This window comes from Anolis carolinensis, chromosome 2, assembly GCF_035594765.1.
Source record: "Anolis carolinensis isolate JA03-04 chromosome 2, rAnoCar3.1.pri, whole genome shotgun sequence".
NCBI lineage: Eukaryota > Metazoa > Chordata > Lepidosauria > Squamata > Dactyloidae > Anolis > Anolis carolinensis.
The window spans coordinates 281,596,836-281,618,492 of NC_085842.1; the positions used below are offsets into that span (position 1 = coordinate 281,596,836).

General features: G+C 37.4%; 1 protein-coding gene across 3 annotated transcripts in view; it reads left to right on the forward strand.

Annotated features, from left to right (window-relative positions):
• Nucleotides 1-15,937, forward strand: part of tmem161b (transmembrane protein 161B) — a 34,878-nt gene extending 18,941 nt beyond the window's left edge. Inside the window, exons 3-12 of one of the 3 annotated variants that reach the window (XM_008103012.3) lie at nucleotides 1,956-2,039; nucleotides 3,058-3,155; nucleotides 4,337-4,493; nucleotides 8,236-8,387; nucleotides 9,225-9,285; nucleotides 10,194-10,334; nucleotides 11,701-11,814; nucleotides 12,404-12,578; nucleotides 14,009-14,105; nucleotides 14,723-15,937. In XM_008103012.3, coding sequence (XP_008101219.2) covers nucleotides 1,956-2,039; nucleotides 3,058-3,155; nucleotides 4,337-4,493; nucleotides 8,236-8,387; nucleotides 9,225-9,285; nucleotides 10,194-10,334; nucleotides 11,701-11,814; nucleotides 12,404-12,578; nucleotides 14,009-14,105; nucleotides 14,723-15,000 — 1,357 coding nt within the window. In that variant the 3' untranslated portion in view covers nucleotides 15,001-15,937. Of the gene's footprint in view, nucleotides 1-1,955; nucleotides 2,040-2,730; nucleotides 2,827-3,057; nucleotides 3,156-4,336; nucleotides 4,494-8,235; nucleotides 8,388-9,224; nucleotides 9,286-10,193; nucleotides 10,335-11,700; nucleotides 11,815-12,403; nucleotides 12,579-14,008; nucleotides 14,106-14,722 lie in introns of those variants that run through there. The other 2 variants (XM_062972270.1, XM_008103013.3) reach the window with 2 other exon arrangements.
• The last annotated feature ends 5,720 nt before the right edge of the window (nucleotides 15,938-21,657 follow it).

Here is a 21,657-nt window from a genome sequence, read left to right on the forward strand (position 1 = left end):
TTAAGAATGCCACACGCACCACAGATTCCCATGTATAAGGCAACCCATGTATAAACTGACAACATGTTTGGGGACCAAAACTATGGATTTTTATATGACTCATGGATAGGTTGAAGGTCATTCTGCAGAGGGAGAAATGTCAGCTGCTCCTGGCTGCCATTTTCATTTCCTGCCCATGCATTCAAGAAAACAGAGGGATAGAGCAGTGGTTTTTAAAAAAGATTTTCCCAAAACAGACTAAGCTTTCACCACTCTACTTCTTGATAACAGTTGAGATATGGTATATACATTGACAGTTTGATAAATTGACCTGTTATTTTTTTGGAGGGGATTTGTTTTAGTATAATTTTTAGACTTACACATATATAGTTCCTACTGTATTACAGCATCATTAACACATAATTGATGGCCTTTATATTCAATGTAAATTTCTGTTTCAACAAGAACTGATGAGTGAATCTTAGATATACTGAACAATTCTTGAGAGCTGGTTGACTGGGTAGGAAATGCATAGGATTGTGTGGGCTTGTCACTCTTTCCCAGTAACTGCTTTTCAATCCATATCGTTGTTCACCAGAGAAGACATATGGAAGTAAAGTATAGAAAGAGAGATTGCTAAATGTTATAATAGCCTCCTTGCTGTTTTTTATAGAATCCTTCAAGAATTTAACAACAGCTCATGAATGTCTGATGGAAATAGAATATTAGAAATTGCAATGGTGTCATATAGTTTAACTCAGGGATGGCGAACTGCTGGGACCCAAAATAGACTGAGAAATGACTACTGGTTTTCACATCCTGGAAGTTCAGGATATAAGTTTTAGGCTGGTTTCGATTGCTTTGAAAGAGGTGGGATGTTAGGATTAGAAATTTTCTCTTCCTAATTCTGTGCCATAGTAGACATCTAGACTGTTGCTGGTAGCCATTCCTGATGTCTGTCCAACGTCATTACTGTAAATAATAGGATATGCAAATAGTTATACCTTAGCTATCCTTTCTTCTCCAATTTTAATCTGATTTTAGAATGGGTAGTGTTGGTTCCAGTAGTTTTTTGATAGAAGAGAAATACAGAAAATGGGTCAGTAGATAGACATCTTGAAGCTGAGAGGGAAAAGAATGTGGATACTCTATCCCCAGGAACCAGAAAGAAGCTTTCTTAGTTATTGAATGCCTTTAAAATTAAGTTTGAATTTTGTCAATTGAGCTGCTAATATTTTTAAAGGAACTTCTATTAATGTTTTCTATGCATGTTGGTCTCAAATTATTTATAGATTTACACATACAAAACTAATCCAAGTACAGACAACCAGCATGTTGTAGTGGTTTGACTGTTGGACTATGACTCTTGGCCATAGAAGTCCACTAGGTGACCTTTGACAGGTCGCACTCTCAGCCTCAGAAGAAGGCAAAGGCAAACCCTTTTGAACAAATCTTACTAAAAAAAAACCTCTGTGATAGTGTTGCCATAAATTGGAAATGTCCTGAAGACATCCAGCAGCTGTAATAGTCCCGTTATATAAACTGTTTCTTATTATTGGGCCTACATACTAGAAGGTAATATATAGAAAAATTTTGCTACAGTAGAGTCTCGCTTATCCAACGTAAACGGGCCGACAGAACGTTGGATAAACGAATATGTTGGATAATGAGAGATTAAGGAGAAGCCTATTAAACATCAAATGATTTTACAAATTAAGCACCAAAACATTATGTTATACAACAAATTTGACAGAAAAAGTAGTTCAATACACAGTAATGCTATGTAGTAATTACTGTATTTATGAATATCACGATGTATTGAAAATATTGACTACAAAAATGCGTTGGATAATCCAGAAAGTTGGATAAGCAAGTGTTGGATAAGTGAGACTCTACTGTAATTGAAAAGGGAGTATTTGGATGTGCAGTCTGTTGAAAATTGTAATTTTTACGCCTTTTTCATTGATATGTTTTAGTTTGCGATGGTACCTCCATCCCACAGAAGAAGAGCTACGTATCCTTGCAGGAAAACAACAAAAAGGGAAAAGCAAGAAAGATAGGTAGGAAAACAAATTGGACAAGGAATTCCTTTTTCAACCTGTTTTCCAACTGTAGGCTGTGTTTGCTATCTCTATCAATTTTATAAGGTCTTTGAACATGTTCTATTCTCCATTTACAAACTTCTGGCATGTAAAAGCATTAGGCTCCAAGGGGACGTAGTGGCAACTTCACCAAGAAGTGAGCATTCTTCATTATCCATTGCCTCTAGGGAGCATGGGCCTGCCACATCACAATACCTAAGAGTGTCAGCGTGGCACCTGGGTCTTGCCACCCTCTCAGCTGTTGCTCTGAAACTGCTTCTCAGGCAGGTTCCAATAAATCTCTTTCTCTCTGTCCCTCTAGTCTCCATTCTTTGCTTCTCCCTTTCTTTCTTCCTTCACTCCTTTTTCTTGTTCTCCGTCCCTTCCTTCTCCATTCCTTTATTTATCTTTCCATCCCTCCCCTTTCCTCCCTTCTCCAGCTGAGAGAGCCTACCTCACAATGTCTCCATGGCAACATGGCTTTCTTTGTAGCTATTTCTCCCTTTTCCACATATACAAGTCACCTTTCTTTCCCGGTGACATCACAGAGGGCCACTTCACTTGGCAACCACTAATCCAGTGACATCACAGAGGGCCAGTCCTTCACCTAGCAACAGCCTTTGTGGTATAGACAAACAGACTTTGATTTTTATATAGAGAGATATACACACACACACACACACATACTATTGCTGCATTTACATGTTAGCGGAGCAGATGAGGCTGAAGAATGTTTGCCTCGCTGTATGCCTCTAGCCCAGGCTTGGTACTACTTCCTCTGCTGCCTCCTGTCTTTTCATGAAAACAGTACTTTATGTTCGGCCTACTTTCCAATATTTTTCTGCACAAATTTGGGGGGGGGGGGTTGTTCTTCTGTGACTCAGATTATATATTTAAGTCTTACTTTGAATTAATAATTTGGTAGCTTTGATCACACTGTATACGTAGGAGTTGAGACAACCTTGGTGTGGTTTTTAATATCTGTGTGCTTCTACAGGAAATACAATGGTCACATTGAAAATAAACCATTAACCATTCCTAAGGACATTGATCTTCGTCTGGAGACAAAAACTATCACTGAAATAGATGCATTAGGTAAGAAGATGTGACCACAATATAATATATAATGTTACAATTTTGAATTTTTCTAAATTTATCATAATGAAAGGAGTTATAAATCCTGCTATATTGAAAATATTTGTTTTTCTGTGAAACTAGGACATTTCATGATTAATACACAGAGAAAAAAGATTCAGGATTCATACACACTTTACATACATAGGATGTACACTCAGTTTTCATAGTGGATCTAAAGAAATAAATAAAATCAGGCAACATGAAATGCTCTATCATGATTTAGGTAGGAGTTTAATAGGTACAAAGTAGATATTGGATTTCCCCATCCTTATGTTCCTTGCTAGTACCACTCATTATTGGAGTCATAAATATTTTTTTTCTTTGCCGTTAGTACCTTCCCCTCCTTTTCTCCATGTTTGCAGTCTTGAAAAAGACAACTCATTGACAAATCCTTCGGTTAGGTGGAAGTATTTTTATTTGCAAGTGTCACAGTGTGGGAATCTTACTTCTTAAGCCAAAGTTTTTCATTTGATTCTGCTAAATGTTTAATTCATCTGAATATTCCAGTCGTATTACATAAGAGATACATAATTCTTGCTTGTTTGGCTTGTTAAGGTTTCAGCAAATATTAATGCCCTGAATTCAACATTATGTATTCCTATACATTGAAAAACTAAATTTATTTTTTTTAAACTGGTCATTCTGATGTTAAAATGGTTTTGGTAACTTTATATTAGAGGACATGCTTTACATGGCCAGGATCCAAAGCCAATTTTTGATACTTTGTAAAAGGAGAAGGAGAAGGAGAAGGAGAAGAAGAAGTTGTCCTGATATAAGTTCTTTTTGAGACCCAGACAAGAACTCTCTTTGGACAATGTTATACCACATAGAGCATTGGTTTAACTTTGTGTAGAATGTTCATATGAATGAACACATTTTATTAACATAATGTGATTGCAGCATTTCCTCTTATCAAAAATATTATGGCTATAGCCGATGCATTGTATTTACTTCTCTTTTTAATTTGCCTTCCCAGCAGTCTAAACCTGGATGGGTGTACATTAAAAAAAACCCCACAATACAGCCATTTTAGATATGAACAAACTTTCTAGAACATGTAAAGCATCCGTTGTAGATGTAATGTTTGAAAATTTTGTGTGTGTACTTAATTAATGTAAAACAACAATTTTCTGTTTCAGCTTTGCATTATTTTCCTGAATATCAGTGGCTGGTGGACTTCACAGTTGCAGCTACAGTGGTGTATTTGGTAACTGAAGCCTACTACAGTTGGATGAAGCCCTCACAAGAAATGAATATCAGCATTGTTTGGTGTCTGCTTGTTCTGGCTTTTGCAATGTATCCTTTGCTTTGGCTAATCTGTTCATCAAAGAAGATAGAATCATAGAGTTGAACAGGACCACAAGGGCCATCCAGTCCAACCTCCTGGTTTGCAGGAAAAGCACAAACACTCCCAAGAAATGGCCATTCAGCTTCTGCTTTAAAACCTCCAGAAAAGGAGAGTATTTTCAACTGCTGAACAGCTCTTACTGTCAGGAAGTTCTTCCTAATGTTTAGGTGGAATCTTTTTTCCTGCAGTTTGAATCCATTGCTGGCCTAGCAGTCTGTAAAAGCCTTAGGAAACATTTTTTAAAAATTGTAACATAGGAATATTATGAAACCATTCCTGTAGAACAGTGATAAGGGATGCTGTCGGCAAGTGGATGTTCTTGACCTGCAGATGGCATCCTGTCTGACCATTGGCCATGCTTGCTAGGGCTAATTTGAGTTGGAGTCCCAATTACATGTGTAAGGCCACCCCAGTCTTAATTATTTATACGTTATTTTATTATGTGTGTAATAATACTTAAATAGCTTTTCTGCAGTAAATATAAATTTCCTTTGCTTAACTATTATGAAGGACTAGTGTTGAAACAAATGTCTAAAGAATGCTTACACTGTCTCGCATATGCTGATTGTGCCTTGCAGAGTTGTTGAGTATCCCATGCCAAGTCAGTGGTCAATGATATTCTTTCCCATTATACAAACACACCACATTATAAAAGAGGGTCATTTTTGCAGGCTTTCTAGAAGCAGCATCCTTCATCTGGCTGGCTCTTGTGCTCACAATACATTCTTTTCAAATATATTCTTCTGCCTAGTTGTAATGATAGTCATTGCTACTGAGAGACTGATAAATATTTCTTATGATAACATTTGGTTGCTGACGCAAGTTGCATAAAACATATTTATAGTCCTAGGAATCAAGATTACCCCCAGAGTTACTGCAAGATGCTGATAGTTGGCTTTAATGTCCTTATTGTTAAAGCAAGTTAACTAAACAATAGTATGATATGTTGTAAAACTGTCCTTGTTTGTGGACTGTATATCTGTCAAGGGCATGATTTCAAAATCTTGCCCTACAGCTTGTTTTGTAATTATTTGCATAGGGAATGTTATGAGGTACTAAATCATTACGTGCTAAAAATGGGATTCCAACATAGCAGTTCTATGTGCGTTTTTTTCTCATTTGAATCTAAATATAAATGTGGACTAAATAACTGAGCTGCAATAAAATTAGGGTTTCTGTATACAGCTGGCTATATGGCACAGCATGCAGCAAAAGTCATACCTATAAATGCCATATACTAAAAGGTGCAGATAGCTATTGTAGAAGAGTACCCCCAGCAGTAAGCTATATATAGCACTTTTCTTTTCCTTTGTAAAAAGATCGCAGCATGTGCCAGCCTCTGGTTATCTGTAGCTTTACTGTCAAAGAGAAAAGCTTGGCAAAAATCTTTTTAAAATGGCAGGATTTAATCTGTGGAATATGGGGTGGTGGTGACAAATATTGTTAAATGTTTTCAGGGAAGTTGTTAGATATACATATTTTAAATAAATGAATAAACATCCGTTTCTATCTTCGGTCTGCACTCTTGTGCATTTTTAAAGATTAAATAATATAGAAACACAGGAAGCTAAGGAAGCCATTGCTTGCTTATTAACAACCACTTCAGTTATTTGCAGTCATCTTTGCAAAGTTTTCCTAATATGGTAGCTCCATCGCCCTAAAAACTTCTCAAAAACTTTAGGAAATTATTTCAAATTATTAGTTTGTTAAAAGAAAGATAAAATAAACATATTAGTACTATTTGAACACCAATGAGTGCAGTCAAATTTATCTTGATAATTGCTTGAAGCTTATGATTAGGGTCCATTGGTGTAATTCTGTTTAAGAAATGGCCATTCCCTAATGCTGTCATGGCTCACACCATTTCTGTGTGTTTGATACGATGAAGTGTTGCTTTCAGATGCCATTTTGGCTCATTTCTGTCAGTTTTTTCTTTCTTTCTCAAGGTTTATGGGTTTGGAGAGCTCTGAAGTGGATGGGAAAGGATTCCTTCTGTTTTTTAATCACATCTCCCATCCAGTAGTAAGATATTGTGGGAGCTGAAATCCCTGCTCTATGCTAAAATACAGTGTTGTTAACTGGGGGTGGGCACGGGGGGCACCTTTCTATTGTTTGTGTATTTTAGAATATATAATTAAAGTAACCCATGCTTTTAGAGCCAGTGCTTCAGGCAGCTGCATTAAGAGACCCTAGTAATGAAAGCTAGGGTTCGTCAGTGTTAATTTGTCATCGTTCACCTACTTCAGGCTATAAAACAATGTTTAAACATTCCAAACCATAAATCTAATTCCTGAATACAGATTCTATGTATGACAGTGAAAACTGGAGTTGCGGTTTCTGGTGGAGTTCATATATGTACTTGTTTGAACTCATTGACCACTGACTTTGTATTAAAAGACTTGTCTAATTTCATTGCTGTACATCTGCACTAATTGATTAGCAGTCAGTGTTCTGAAGGTTTCTATTGATTTTCAATAACAGAAAGAAGTCTTTATTTTATCATTTAAAGTATGTTAGTCTTTTGGAAGTGATACTAGTGTGATTAATGAGAGAAGAAGAAAAAAGACTGTGATCATGGTTTAACATTACTTTTTTGTGTTCAGCCTTTGCAAATGAAGCTGCTCAGTTGTGTAACTTCAGATAAGAAACACTGAAACTCATAATTAGCTAATAGATCTGTTTAATTCTCAGTGTCCTTTAGTAAGTGAAATTAATTAAATATCCAACTGAGCAAAGTTTGCTTACTTGCTACTGAATTTTTGGTATTTGATATAAAAGTCTTGAATATAATTGAATGAAAGAGAAATCAAATGTAGTTATGATGCCTCATCTTATACTTGATTTCTGAACAAGGCCTTGGTAGTAGGCCTTTCAAATTGAATTTATTTCCATGTTGTAGTTGGGATCAAAAGAGCTATTCTAAGTGCCCTATGTCTGATTTTTCTATTACCGCCCTCTTCAAACAATTTCCTTTTTCTATGCCCTGCACTGCTTTTTGAAGTTGTCTCATTGTAAACAGAAATGGCCTAGCTGAAATTTTAGCATTGCTTTTTTCCAGCCCGATTCCCTTTGGACCTATAGTACTAGTTGTCTCATTTTTTGGACATCCGTTTAATATTGCCTGTAATGAGAGCTGTTGTATTTAAACACATCCATTGTGTTGCAATTCACTGATACTCCTGACTCCCTGAAATATAATTTACCCTATATAGCTAACATAGACAGGCAGTACCCAAGTCACGAACAAGATAGGTTCTGTTAGTTTGTTCTTAAGTTGAATTTGTTTATAAGTTGGAACAGGTACATTTTTAAACTGTAACTCTCGCCAAATATATATATTTTATAGCATTGGATATCATAGGAAAGGTTAACACCCCTGTGGTCTTCGTTTTCCTGTCTGTGCCCCTATTCAGAAAATTTCACCTCACTTTTTGTCCCTGTGATAATTGGATTTTGAAAAATTTGGCTTGCTTTGGAAATAAGGTAATAAAGCTGCAGCGGAGACACCCTTTCCTCATAATAACTCTTTCAGTTGTCCTACTCCCATTTGTAACTGACTTTTTTGTAAGTCAGATGTTTATAACACTGCCTGTATAGTATTTTGGCATTTGGATTTAGAATTTAATTAAAATTGATAGCTTATCTAGGCTAGGCCGAAACTACTTTTTTCCCTTGACTCTTCTTATGTAGCAAAATATTGTTCTCATTAACCACTCATTACTTCAAGGTCGAAGAAGGTGGTGAAAGATCAGTCTGTGTAACCTTTGGCTTCTTTTTCTTTGTTAAAGCCATGACAATTCTGATAGTAACAGAAAACTATTTAGAATTTGGACTTGAATCAGGTAATAGCTTTAAAAGTGCACAATTCTATACATAATTGTTGTTGTTTTGTTTACTTTTTCCATCTTTTCAACTTGTTTTGATTTTGATTTCTTAAACCTTTCCCCATCATTGTATGTGACCTGTAAAATGTTTTCTGAAAATTGTTTATGCTTAGGTTGTTTTCAGAACTACAAGATGAGTGAGTTCTTAGCTATTGATTTCTATTCAGTGTGACTTGCTCTCTTAAAGAGTTAATACAGATATTTATGAAATATAGAGATAATGAAGGGATGCCTTCAAAATTGCAGCTTGTTCATAAGTAAATTGATGTATACTGATTAATGAATTAAAAATGGCCATACATTTGATAACAAATTCTAAAATATTTGGATAGAGATTCTTTTGAGAATTACATCAGCATAAGCAATGATATAGCATGGAAAAGGCTATGGGCACAGAAACAGTGAAGGAAGCAAGTTGTCATTTTCAGGAGGAGATATCTAAGCTGCCTACCATGGCGACAGGTGATATATGTTCAGAAGCAATGTGCTCTGGGAAGACTGGCTTGGACAATCACCTTTCCTACCGGACAGATGACTGTCCAAGCCGGCCTTTCCAGAGTTTTCTCTATGCCTCCATCACAAGGCCAGCCATAGGAGAAATAGACTGCTTGGAGAAGCAGCCTCCCCCTCTTCCTAATGTTATAATGTTGCCTTCCTTTCTTCTTTGCCACTGCAGACCTCTGGGAAACGTATAGCTGCTCACATTATGGGCCATTATACAAAGTGGGTGCTGCAACTGGGTTCTGGGTTCAGTGTTAGTTCTATGCTTACCTTCTACAATTCCCCCCTCTGCAGGCTTCTCAAATTTTTCAGAAAGTGCTGTGCAGTTTTTTGAAAAGCAAGGTTTAGAATCCAAGTAAGTATAAAGCACAAGAGTGTTGTGGCATTTTTGTGTTAAAATGTTACCCATGCTCTCCTTTTGTGTTGCTTACATGATTTTAAAGACAGTGAGGAATTTGACTTGCCCTCCTCCCTTTCCACATATGCATTTTTTTAAATAATAAAAAAAGAAATTATACCAAGGGAGCCAGGAAGCAACAAAAACCAGGTTTAGGGGACACATGTGTTGTATGGACTTAACTTTTCACATCCCTGTTGTATTCTTCTAAATACGGAATTATGTGGAAGGATTTTTTTGGAGAGTACAGTGTAATCTCCTTTGAGGGCGCAACAGTACATCTGATAGTAGCAGCTCATAACCTAATGGACTAGATCCCATCTTATGCAAATGAACTTCCATTCATGTGATGACCCTTTTTTTGCTCCTTCCCCAAATTCTGCCCTTCCTTTGAAGGAGCCCCAGTTCAGAAGGATAGATTTGTGGGTTGTGAGGGAGGTAATGGGCAAAAGAGGAGAAATCCATTTCACCAGTGCTGTCTGCTGTGCTGGAAAACTGGAATAATTGAATACAACATGAAGAACTGAATAATATTAACAGTGCAGACCCTTTTACAGTAGTCAATGTCTCCTATCACAAGTATTTGTTATCAAGAAACCTGTTAACGCTTTTAATTGTTGTAACAACTGGAGATAATATGTGGCTTTCTAAAATGATACTGTTAATTGGTGTCAGGCTGTAAAGCAAAACAAGTATCAGAGACCACAGATTTGAAAATTTAATAAAAACAAACCATTTCCCCTTAATCCACCAAACCTTTTGGTTTTTTTGAAAATGTTTCTTTTAAGTATGCTGATACTCTAGTCCCATATCATTAAAGTGTTAAAAAATAAAACAATAACTCTTTCTTGTTTGTTTTTCTCCAGGGGTCCTGTTTCTAAAGTAACATTCAAATTCTTCCTGGCTATTCTTTGTTCCCTTATTGGTGCTTTTTTAACATTCCCTGGATTGAGATTGGCTCAGATGCATCTGGATGCTTTGAGTTTAACAACAGAAAAAATCACCCAGTAAGCAAAATTATGTAAATAGCTCTGCTCTGCTATTATTGATTTTTTTCATGCAGCACTATTCTATTTTTCCAACCAAACTGCCAGTTGATGTTTTCTGAACATTGTATGAAGGGGGGGAGAATAAAGGAGGAGAGGAACTAAAAGGTGTTGTATTTTGCATTAAAAAGATATGTAAAGAAATAAGATTATGCCCAGGTATTTAAAGGTGAGCATTTAGATAGCGGATATCTGTCATCAAGCGGACTGCCATAGCAGAAGCACAATGGTCTGTGCAATTTTAAGAAACTGACACAAACTACAAATTGAGGTGAGAAGCTGAGATTCTAGAGATATGTTTTAGCATACTTAACAGAAATAACAAAGTATTTCCTAAAGTACCTAAAGTAGTAAGCAACATTGCTGCCAAATTCTGGAAAAGGGATTGAGGACTGAACAAGGGATGAGAAGGACTGCTATAAAGCCATCTAGGAGGATGTGCCGACAGGGATGGAATTGGCTGGTCAGCCTAGGTCTATTTATTTATTTATTTTGTGGTATTTATATACTGCCCTTCTCAACCCCGAAGGGGACTTAGGGCAGTTAACAGTGTTGGCAACAATTCAATGCCCTCGATAAAAAATAGTATAAAACATCAAAATTAACCCTCCCCTGATAAAACATTAAACATTATTAAACATAACACATAAAATACCATCATATATCACACAAAGGCATAGCCTTTTTCTGTAAAATGTCTTCGTTATTCACATTGAAGAAGGCTTGGTTTAATTATCAGATATACTCACAGAAAGAAGGTGGCCAGAACTTATCTCTAGCATTGTTACTTGGTCTACATGGCCACATTTACACATATAACCCAAAGGAAGAGTTACTTTCTTATGTCACCTGCATTATCTACAAGTAAATCTGTGAAATCAACAGAACTTATATGAGGGGTGATGTATAAAGTTCCCATTGATTCAGTGGATTATACTGACGGAACGAACACTTGGATTATTCCATTTAGTTTGCTGTCCAAATTGACTTATCAGGTTTTCTTCTTCGCCAACCAGTTAACAGATCTGTTACTGTATAATGTTTGAATTAGAACTGTTTCAGTTCTTTTAATGGTTTTTGAACTTGATTGCTGGCCTTTCATTAAGCTACCTATCGTTATAGCTGTAACTTGCTTAGCCGTTGCATACCTCTGCATTCCTACTACAAAGCCTCTGTAGTGTTGCAGAATATTCTTATTGGAGTAGACATGTAATAAACTGGTTGATAATCTGTTTTTCTTACTTTCAACATATGGTAGTTTGGGACGTCAATAACAGATTTTTCTGTAAGAGTTATAATGTACCAATTTTGTTTCTTGATATTTCAGAACCCTGCTGCACATAAACTTCCTGGCACCTTTGCTTATGGTCTTATTGTGGGTAAAGCCCATTACCAAGGACTACATAATGAATCCACCACTGGGAAAAGAGAGTGTGCCTTTGTAAGCTGCTTTTGAAAACCTATATTGGACAATGTTGTTGCCTCTGTATGCCGAAAAGTAATACAATTTTAGCTGTATTGATGGAGAAAAAGACAGCCTGTGCCTTGGTTTTTAAGCTTAGTGTATCAAATATAGAGGAACATCTCTTTGGTGGGAATATGCTTGAGAGAAATATAATGGCACTGTGAGATGGCCATGTCTTCTGTCTATATCTCCCTTCATTAAATTATTATTTTTCTCACACACAGAGAGAAATGCATTCCTTTCCTTTTCTTCATTTAACCATATTCCAGCTATTCATTTTTCTCACAGGTTTGCACACTCGTGCATCCATTCATTCATCTGTTCATTCTCTGCCGTCTACTCCCACTCCTCACAAAATACATAATCATTAGCATCTCCACATATGTCCATAGTGTTTGCAAAGTTGAGAGTGTGTATTATTAAAAGTCCTCTCTTACTCTGTGACAGAATTTAGAATGGCTTTTTGTTCCTTTTAGTATTTTTGGCATCTTGTAAAAAATAGGATTTTTTTGTTCGTACAGTTGTGAATAACCTCTGAAAATCATGTTCCTTTTTTAATCTACAGAATGTCAGAAGCTACATTTGATACTATTAGGTTGTGGATAATAATTCTCATGTGTGCTTTGAGGTTAGCCATGATGCGCAGTCATCTCCAAGCCTATCTGAATTTAGCACAGAAATCTGTGGATCAAATGAAAAAGGAAGTTGGAAGAATAAGTACAGTAGAAGTGCAGAAAATGGTAAGCCTCTCAAACAATAATAGTACGTAGAAGGAAATGATGTTTTGATGCTTGAGCATAGGATAAAACATTTTTTGTAGTCTGAAGTAGAATCTGAAGAGAATCCAGAAACCATAACACTGATTCTTCACATATTTTAAATCTAAGAAATCGTGGCACTACTTAATTCATTTTTCACTAGCCCTGAGGAATATTACTCTCATTCTCTACTGGTTTTCCTTCTAAACTATCTTGTTCTTTAAAGCTATGTGTATGTGTTAAGTATCACATTTCAGAACAATACAATAGCTAAATATTCATCTAAGTGGGACTGGGCATAACTTCCCTTGCCATTCTAGAGAAGAAACAGATTTCTAAAAGGGAGAGTTTAGGACTGTACTGAACATTAAAAGACAAATGTTTAGGAGTACTTTAGGAAAATAGAATGTGATATGGGAAATAAAATATGCCTCTTGCTGATGTTCATGGCAATTGTTTATCATCTACAGCTTCAATTATATCCATTCATTTTGGCTTAATTTGTCCTTTAGGGATGTTCACCAATCTAGAATTACATAATGTGTGATTATGTGGTGATATCATATAGGCAATTCAAAGTGGGGGAATACTTAACTGCTCTCAGTTTGGATAGATTAAAGGTGGAGATTACATCTGAAGAAAACTTTAGAATCTCTACCTTTCCTATTTTAATGGGATAATGGAAGCACTTACATAGTAGGTTTGAATTTGGTTGTCAGTGCAAATAGCTGACAGGCCAAAATGATAATGGAAATTGGCAACTTGACTGCTCTGTGTGTTCTACTTGGAGAAATGGTTTTCTCTCCGATACCAGTGAGGAGATCCAAATGGTTTTCTGTTCATTTGTTTTCAGGAAGTATTACTAACTAACAAGAAAATAAAGGGGAAACATATTCTGTATGTAAACTCATATTTCAGAATTGCTTGGGACAAATTTAAGATTAGAAAATGATTTTTAGAATGGAATCATTAATAAAATTGCTAAAATCGGGTTGGATCCAGATTTCAGAGTGTGGAAGGTCGATGCTGACTTTTCTGCCCTTTCTTCTCCAACCTACTGAAAGTGTTCCTAAAAAATGTAAGGTTTGCTGAGTAGAATACACTAGAGAGCAGGAAACTGAAGTAGAAACGGAAAATTGAAGAAGATCAGATGGCATTCATGAAAGATGCTTCAGTCTATGTTACAATCTACTGAGTAAGATTCCTCATCTTTTGAGGAAAGCAGCATTTTCAGAGATAGCTTACTACCCTGCCTCCACAGAAGGATATGTGGATCCAGCCTGTATCTGATACATATTATAGTGTCAGGCAAAGTTTCTTTGTTGGTTTTACTTCTGGCTATCATAACTTCTATGAAAATCATGGTATCATATGGTGTACACTGAATTATCCTTTTTTGTTGTTGTCTTCAGGTGGCCAGGGTATTTTATTACCTCTGTATAATTGCCCTCCAGTATGTGGCACCTCTGGTTATGCTGCTTCATATGACTCTTCTTTTGAAAACTTTAGGTAAGAATTCTTAAATAAAAACAAGTTATTCACAAATGTCCTGCTTGTCAAGGCTCTGTAGATCTTAGTTTTGGGTTTTGAGAAGAGGTTGTAGGACAAAATACAGCTATGAATGCACATCATGCATTCCTCCATGTCTCTGTCATCTTAGTTCCTTCCTCTGTTTTTGATCCTAGAATGCCTGGCAAGATGTCCATATATAACATAGCCTGTGATCAGGAAAGTTCATGGTGAAAAACAGTTGAAAGAATTTAATGTTCTACTGGCCTTGGCATAGAAATGTATAACACTGAGATGTATGTGAGGAGCACACATATATCAGGAGGGTCCCATGCTTTAAAATATCCTAAAATCCATATGGCAGTCATATTTATTTCCTTCTCTTCATTGAGGCTTTTCACACAACAAAGTAATAACAAAAGAGAACAAAGGGTTTCATGTTTTTACTGTGAAATGTCCAAATTCACATGGCAGCCATTTTCTTCTGTCCTTCAAACTAGATTCTGCTTTTTACAATATGTGACATCAGTCATATCATTGCTCATAAACAGGTACCTTTAAAAGCTCGAGTGAAGAGTCTCTGAATCTTGACATGTTGATTGTTTGTTTTTCTCTAGGAAACTATTCCTGGGGCATTTATTCGGAATCACCTTCAGACTTATCAGTGGAGAGCAATCCACTGAGCCGTTCAGCAAACTCTGAATCTTCCTCTGAGGATGGGAAGATGAAGGCAAATGTTATACAGCTAACAGTGGCACTGGCTAGCCTGAAGAACATTTTCACTCCACTCCTATTCAGGGGACTCCTGTCCTTCCTCACCTGGTGGATTGCTGCTTGCCTTTTTTCCACAAGCCTTTTTGGGCTCTTCTATCATCAATACCTGACAGTAGCGTGACCTAACAAGGCAGGTCTTCAATGTTAGGAACTCTTTATGCCTCAAGAAGGCAGAAGAAAACGGAATGAGATAACTTGATGAAGAGGAAAACATACTTGTTTTTCCTTATATGCTTCTGTGTTCTGGGCAATGTTGGTGGGTGATGTTGGAAGCTGTGAATTTATAACTGTTACCTTAAATTGCAGGTAACTGCTGAATTGGTGAGCTATTTTAAAATATATCCAAGTACCTTTGTTTTCATGAACTATGCTGCCCTGAATACATTGTGTATTCAGTTATAGATTGGCCGATCTTAGTGGTGTTAAGGTACTGGGGAAATATTTATGGTGACTGCTTAGAAAATGAACTTTCAACTGAGCCATATAGGGGAGCAGGAAAAGTTATCTGTTGGGAAATCATGGATGACTTTTCTACTGAAAAGCAAATTAATCCAACAGGACGAAAGAAATACTGTATATTACAGTAAAGGAAGCGGTTTGCATCAAGTGTATTGTAAATAAAATGCATGGCCTCAGCAAGTGTACATGCCGAAGGACTTATACAGCAAGGGTATTGTATTGCAATATACAATATTATGTCACTGTTCCCTTAATAGATGAATGTTCAGGAGTGTGCAATTACCTGATTTAAAAGCTTTCCCCCTTTTCAGCACTCACATACTTGAAATGGATTCTTTAGCGGTTATAACTGACTAGTAGGAAGTCCAAAAATAGCGTGGCAGCTTATTACATGTACCTCACTCCTGCACATTCATGTATTAAGCTATGCAAAGTGGTATAATATGCTGCGGCACCCTCTTAGTGAGGCACTGTACCCCTTAATGTAATGTGTGAGGAAGTCCTGAATAATTTTCATATTGTAAGAGTAATATTATAAATATATTGTTTCAGTCTTAACAATCTTTTTAAAAATAATAAATGCCATATGAATACTTGGATGTTTAGTACTGATGCTAATATTTGTTCACCAAATCTATTTGGGTTTTAATGTCCTGATAGTAGACAAACCCTCCTTAACAATGACTGAAGGATCTTGATAATGATCACTGTCTGCCAATCATGAGTGCATCTAGAATACTACTGGATTTTTTATATGAACATGTACTACAGAACAGACACTGAGCCATGTTTTTAAGATTATCCTTTGCAAAGCATGTTGTTAGCCACCTTAAAATAAGGTCAGTGTAATTCACTCTTGCAGTTACAGGTAATTATATGCTTTTCAGTCTGTTCTGCCTGGCTGCTGCCATTTCACTATATAGCATAATGGCAATCATTTTTGAAAAATGTCAAATACTAGATTCCCTCACCTGAAAGTTCTCTCTCTCAGTCCCTTCCTCTGATTTCTTCTTCATTCTCTTGCCCTTCACATGTTTTCCTGTTCAAGCTCTTCCATCCCCTTTTGCTCCTAACAGCTGCTCCTCCTACTTCCCCTATACAGGTCTATACACAGAAAAATCAGTTTCAGAGCTAGGGGAGATTATTTTTAGACAATGTATAGTTTTATTTATACTCTGGCTTTTTCTCAAAAATGAGAACCAAAGTGGCTCACATGATTAAAAGAAATACAAGTTAGATCACATTTGGGTAACTAAAGTTGGATTTTAAAAAGTAGGAAAAAAACATTTAAAACATTAAATTAAAAGCATGGAATAAAAATACAGGTTTTTTAAAAGTGTAAAATAACGTGTAAAATAACTACTTTCCACAAGCCTGTGCAAATAGAAAGAACTTTGCTGCCAGTGAAAAGACAAGGAACAAGTGAGGCCAAGCTTCCATAGGAAGAGAGTTCCAGATCTGCCATGGAGCAGTTCTGAATTTACAACTCCCAGACTCTTCTAACCTCGCTCTCCAGTTGGCTGAAAGATTCTGAGCATAACTTTTCCATCCTCTTTCAGTTCCCCTGAAGGCAGCTCATCTACTTTCTGTGCTGAATGCTAAGAGAAATGGATTCTTTTCATAAAGATAAAAACTGCAAAAATACAGAAAAGAATGCTGTAACACCTTTGAGACTGACCTGGAAACAGAAATTTGTAGCATAAGCTTTTGTGGGCTACAGTCGACTTCAGCAAAGCTTATGCTTTTTCTCCAGTTAGTCTCAGGAATGAATTCCTTATATCTTTGTATGCCAAAACAGTCTAGTAAGGCTTGGAATAAGGAAGAAGTCTCTCCCTCCATGAGCAACCTCTTTCACATCTCTCATAGGCAGGGGGCTTCCTTTACATACAGCAAGAAAATGCAGCCTGCTGCCAGGAAAAAAAAGCAAAGCCATCTCTTTGGGCGCTGACAGCTTCCTTTCCTTCCATGCTGGGCTCAGAGGCTGAGACTTTCTTTCCTTAGTGCCAATGTGGAAATATTATTCTGGTTCTTTCCTGATAGTTTGGAAAAGGAAGGGGTAGGACTTGGAAGACCAGAAGGAACCCTCTGTGGGCCACATTTGGCCTATGGACCCCCAGTCTCCCAGTATCATTTAAAGGAAGAGCAAGGAAACTGGTCTTCGAGATAATATTGAAGACTAAATCCCATCAGTTTCAATTAGCATGCCTAATGGTTATGTATTTACACATATTAGTCCAACAACATCTGGTGTGGTACAGGTTCCTTACCTGTATCGTAAAAAATTCTTCAAAAACCGAATGATGGTTTTATGGTACTGGTATAATTTTCTCTGTGATAGCAACAGCACATTGGATAACAGCAGCTCTTGCTATAATCTTCTTACCAACTACTGGACTATGTTCAATATTAAGCAAGTGAATTTCTTATTTTGCAATGGGATTTTTCCTTCCAATTGTTACTGTTGGTGTTCATGCACACTTGAGAGAGATTGTGTTGTGGAATCTGGGCCAATTAACCCAACAGATTGCCACCAGGGAATAAACAGTTTATCAGTGGTTATGTTAGGATGGATGTGTTTAGTCTGTTGCAGATATTTCAAGTTTGGGTGGACAAAGAGTGGCCCTTTGGATGTTTCTGGATTACAGTTCACAAAACCCTAGCTATTAGGACTGTGCAAAACTATTGTTAGTTCTCATAAATCGTAGTAATTCATTAGATCCATGCAAATGAATTGCTATTAATAAATATACAGGAAAGGGAGAAAAAATTAAGAATCAAAACACCAATAATTTTTGTTAAGATTCTTTGTTAAGACTGCTTACCATTCGCCATAAGAAAGGACAGCTGGGGCGGGACTAGCTGAGCTGCGCCGAAGACTGAGAACACAGCATTCTGGGAAATGTAGTTTAGGAAGGCAAGGCCCCCTGTGGCAGAGAATTCAAAAGATCCTGCCCTAAACTACATTTCCCAGAATGCAGCACTCAGCATCAGAAAGCCCCAATGAGGGCTTCAGCAGCCAGCCGTTTAGTGTCAATCTAATAATAATAAATAAAATTATTGAAACAATGGAAAATGTGTGGTACAATCAGCAAGTTTCATCACTATAGCTCTAAAAATGAGGGAGAAATGTGCCTCTGCAATTTCCCCACCTGCTCAATTAACAAAAAAAGTAACAAACAATTTGTTACTTTGTTACAGTTACAAAATTTTTAGGTCCATAATTTCTGAAAAACCTTCAATAACAATTTGCCCCTCCCCAATTTAGTAATGATTATTGAAACATTTCTTTTCATTGATCGCACAGCCCTATTATAGCTTATGGTGAAATACACTGTAAACTACAGTATACTGTAAACTACAGTATATTATTTCTGTTTAAAAGATTGGCATGGTTGGTGAATTGCAATGTTCAATGTTTATACATAATGTGTTGATTTAACATGAGTCATGCTAGTACCACATACTTGCTTTTGTCTCTCCTCAGGTTAGAGGAGAGAAAAATGTCATCAAAATGAGAATGAGGTCCCATTCTTGAGTTAGGTTTAAAGGCAAGCACATGAGAATGACAAAATCCTAAAACAATGAGGAATGGAAATTGTTTCCTGGTGCTGAATTTTATAAAGGCTTCTTCCAATGATTATATTAGGCTTGCTCAAATAATTCGATTTCCCCGTTACCCGTTATTAATTCGTTATTTTCATTTGTTTTGAAGCAATATACGGCCTTGATTGTCCACACGTCTGGATATCGCGGTTTCGATTCGCGAGAGGCCGTTTTTTCTTATTTCGTCGTTTTTTTCGTTAGGAAAAAAAAGCTTTTGCAAATCACCCAAACTCCCGCCATTCAGGCCCTTTCCTTTTGCCCCTCAGCAAAAGGGGCGTCACGGGCTCAGCCAATGGGAGGGGGCGAGGGGGAAGGAGGCCGAGGAGGAGGAGGAAGACGGAGGGGGGAAATGGCCGCCGCCGCCTCGCCTCAGCTCAGGCCTGGTGTCTCTCTGTGAGGCGGGAAGGCGGCGGATGGAGCCGGGAATGGAGAGACCGAGAGAGACAGAGAGGGGCCCGGCGGTGAGGTTTTGACGTCTGTGCGAAGCTAGGCAAGTGGAGTTTATATATCTGTGGAAGGTCCAGGGTGGGAGAAAGAACTCTTGTCTGTGGGAGGCAAGTGTGAATGTTGCAATTGGTCACCTTGATTAGCATTGAATAGCCTTGCAGCTTCAAAGCCTGGCTGCTTCCTACCTGGGGGAATCCTTTGTTGGGAGGTATTAGCTGGCCCTGATTGTTTCCTGTCTGGAATTCCCATTTTCTGGGTGTTGTTCTTTTACTGTCCTGATTTTAGCTTTTCTGTAGCTAAAAATGCATATAAAATTGATTCTATAGGGAGGATAAATGATTGGATTTCAACTCCTACAGCTTGGCTTTCTCTGCCAATAATGGTACCCATCTTGGATATTGTAAGGGATTTTATTATTATTATTATTATTATTATTATTATTATTATTATTAGACCTTGCTCCCAGGAAGGTGCCTTCGCTGTGCCTTTCCACATATTCTCCACATTGTGTGTATGTGTATGTATATTATATATATATTATATACATGAGCCCCGATGGCGAAGTGTGTTAAAGCACTGAGCTGCTGAACTTGCAGACCGAAAGGTCCCAGGTTCAAATCCCGGGAGCAGAGTGAGTGCCCGCTGTTAGCTCCAGCTTCTGCCAACCTAGCAGCTTGAAAACATGCCAATGTGAGTAGATCAATAGGTACCGCTCTGGCGGGAAGGTAATGGCACTCCATGTAGTCATGCCGGCCACATGACCTTGGAGGTGTCTATGGACAACACTGGCTCTTGGGCTTAGAAATGGAGATGAGCACCAACCCCCAGAGTCAGACATGACTGAACTTAACATCAAGGGATACCTTTACCTTTACCTATACACACACACACACAAACACACACACACATATGCAGGGACTATATATATATACACAGTATATATCACACACACACCAATTTAACAAAGTTTCAGCCACAAAAACAAAGTTTCTGAAGTAGAACAATGACTTTCACAGTAAAGACAACCCAATTTAACAGGAAATAAGACTTTCAAACCAGGAACAGATTTCTGCAATTATTAAAAAATGGTTTATTATAAAAGCTATGAAAATTCGCCAAAATTCAGAGGATAAGGGAAACGTTCCAAATTTTGGTGAGCTATCAGTGTTAAATGTGTTCTACCACTGTACCAAGTTTGAAGAAGATCACTCAAAAAATGAGGGTGGGAGAGTCCTGTAAAGTCCTCTCCCTCTGTGCTGTTTTTGGGAATTGCGCATGCGCGTCCGCCATTAACGAATTAATTTAGAAAATAACGAATTTTCGTTAATTTCGAATTTTTTGGGGGGCAAAATTCGGAAATACCTTCAAAAACGAAACGCTGCCCCCCTCTACTTTTGCAACGAGTTTAGAATCAAATTTTTCGTGGATCGATCAAGCCTAGATTATATGTGTCAGTTCCTGCCCACATTATAGCTCCTCTTCTGTAACTTTCTGCAAATGTCACACTTCAGGTCTTCCCAGGAAGTGCCAAATTAAACTATGGTATTGTCAGTTACAACACTTGGGATCCATTGTTGCTGGAAATACTTCCCTTCCTTTTGGTGTTAGAAGAGTGATACATTTGTACATAAAATTGGCTGCCTATTCAGCATAGGTCATGTCTGATCAACACTATGAAGCCTGTCAGGGTAATCTGAACAGTATGTCTACCATCCAGATATTCTGCCATTGTTCTGAAGCCTAATTTCCAGCACCAGAGATTTAAACACAAAAAAAAATTGTAGTCTATTAGGTGTAAGATGGCTTAAATGTCTCTTGACACTTTTGGACACCCTTGAATCACTCTTCATCAGGCTAAACAAAACAAAAACAAAATGTAACTTGCCTTTCCATGAAACCATCAAAACGTGTGAGACAACTTGCCTTCATAGGATTTCTTTATGCTGGTTACTTGCAAGTCTGACCCTGTACATGATGGCAAGAAAGCTACTTTATACTGATTCAGACCATGGCTCCATTTAGCAATACTAGCCGGATGTGCTTTAGGCAGGATTAATTTCCAGTCCTGCCAGGAGAGTCCTAATAAGGGGTCTCTGATCCAAGTTGTAACCAGCCTTGATCCCTACGTTCAAATAAAAAAAAAACAGCAGGTTTAACCAGAATGTCATGGTAGTACAAATGCCTAATATGATCTGTGTTGGCTGGAGAATATAAAGCAAGGGGAAGTGCTTGCAAAATAATTACATGAGTATGGAGAGCAGTACTGTAA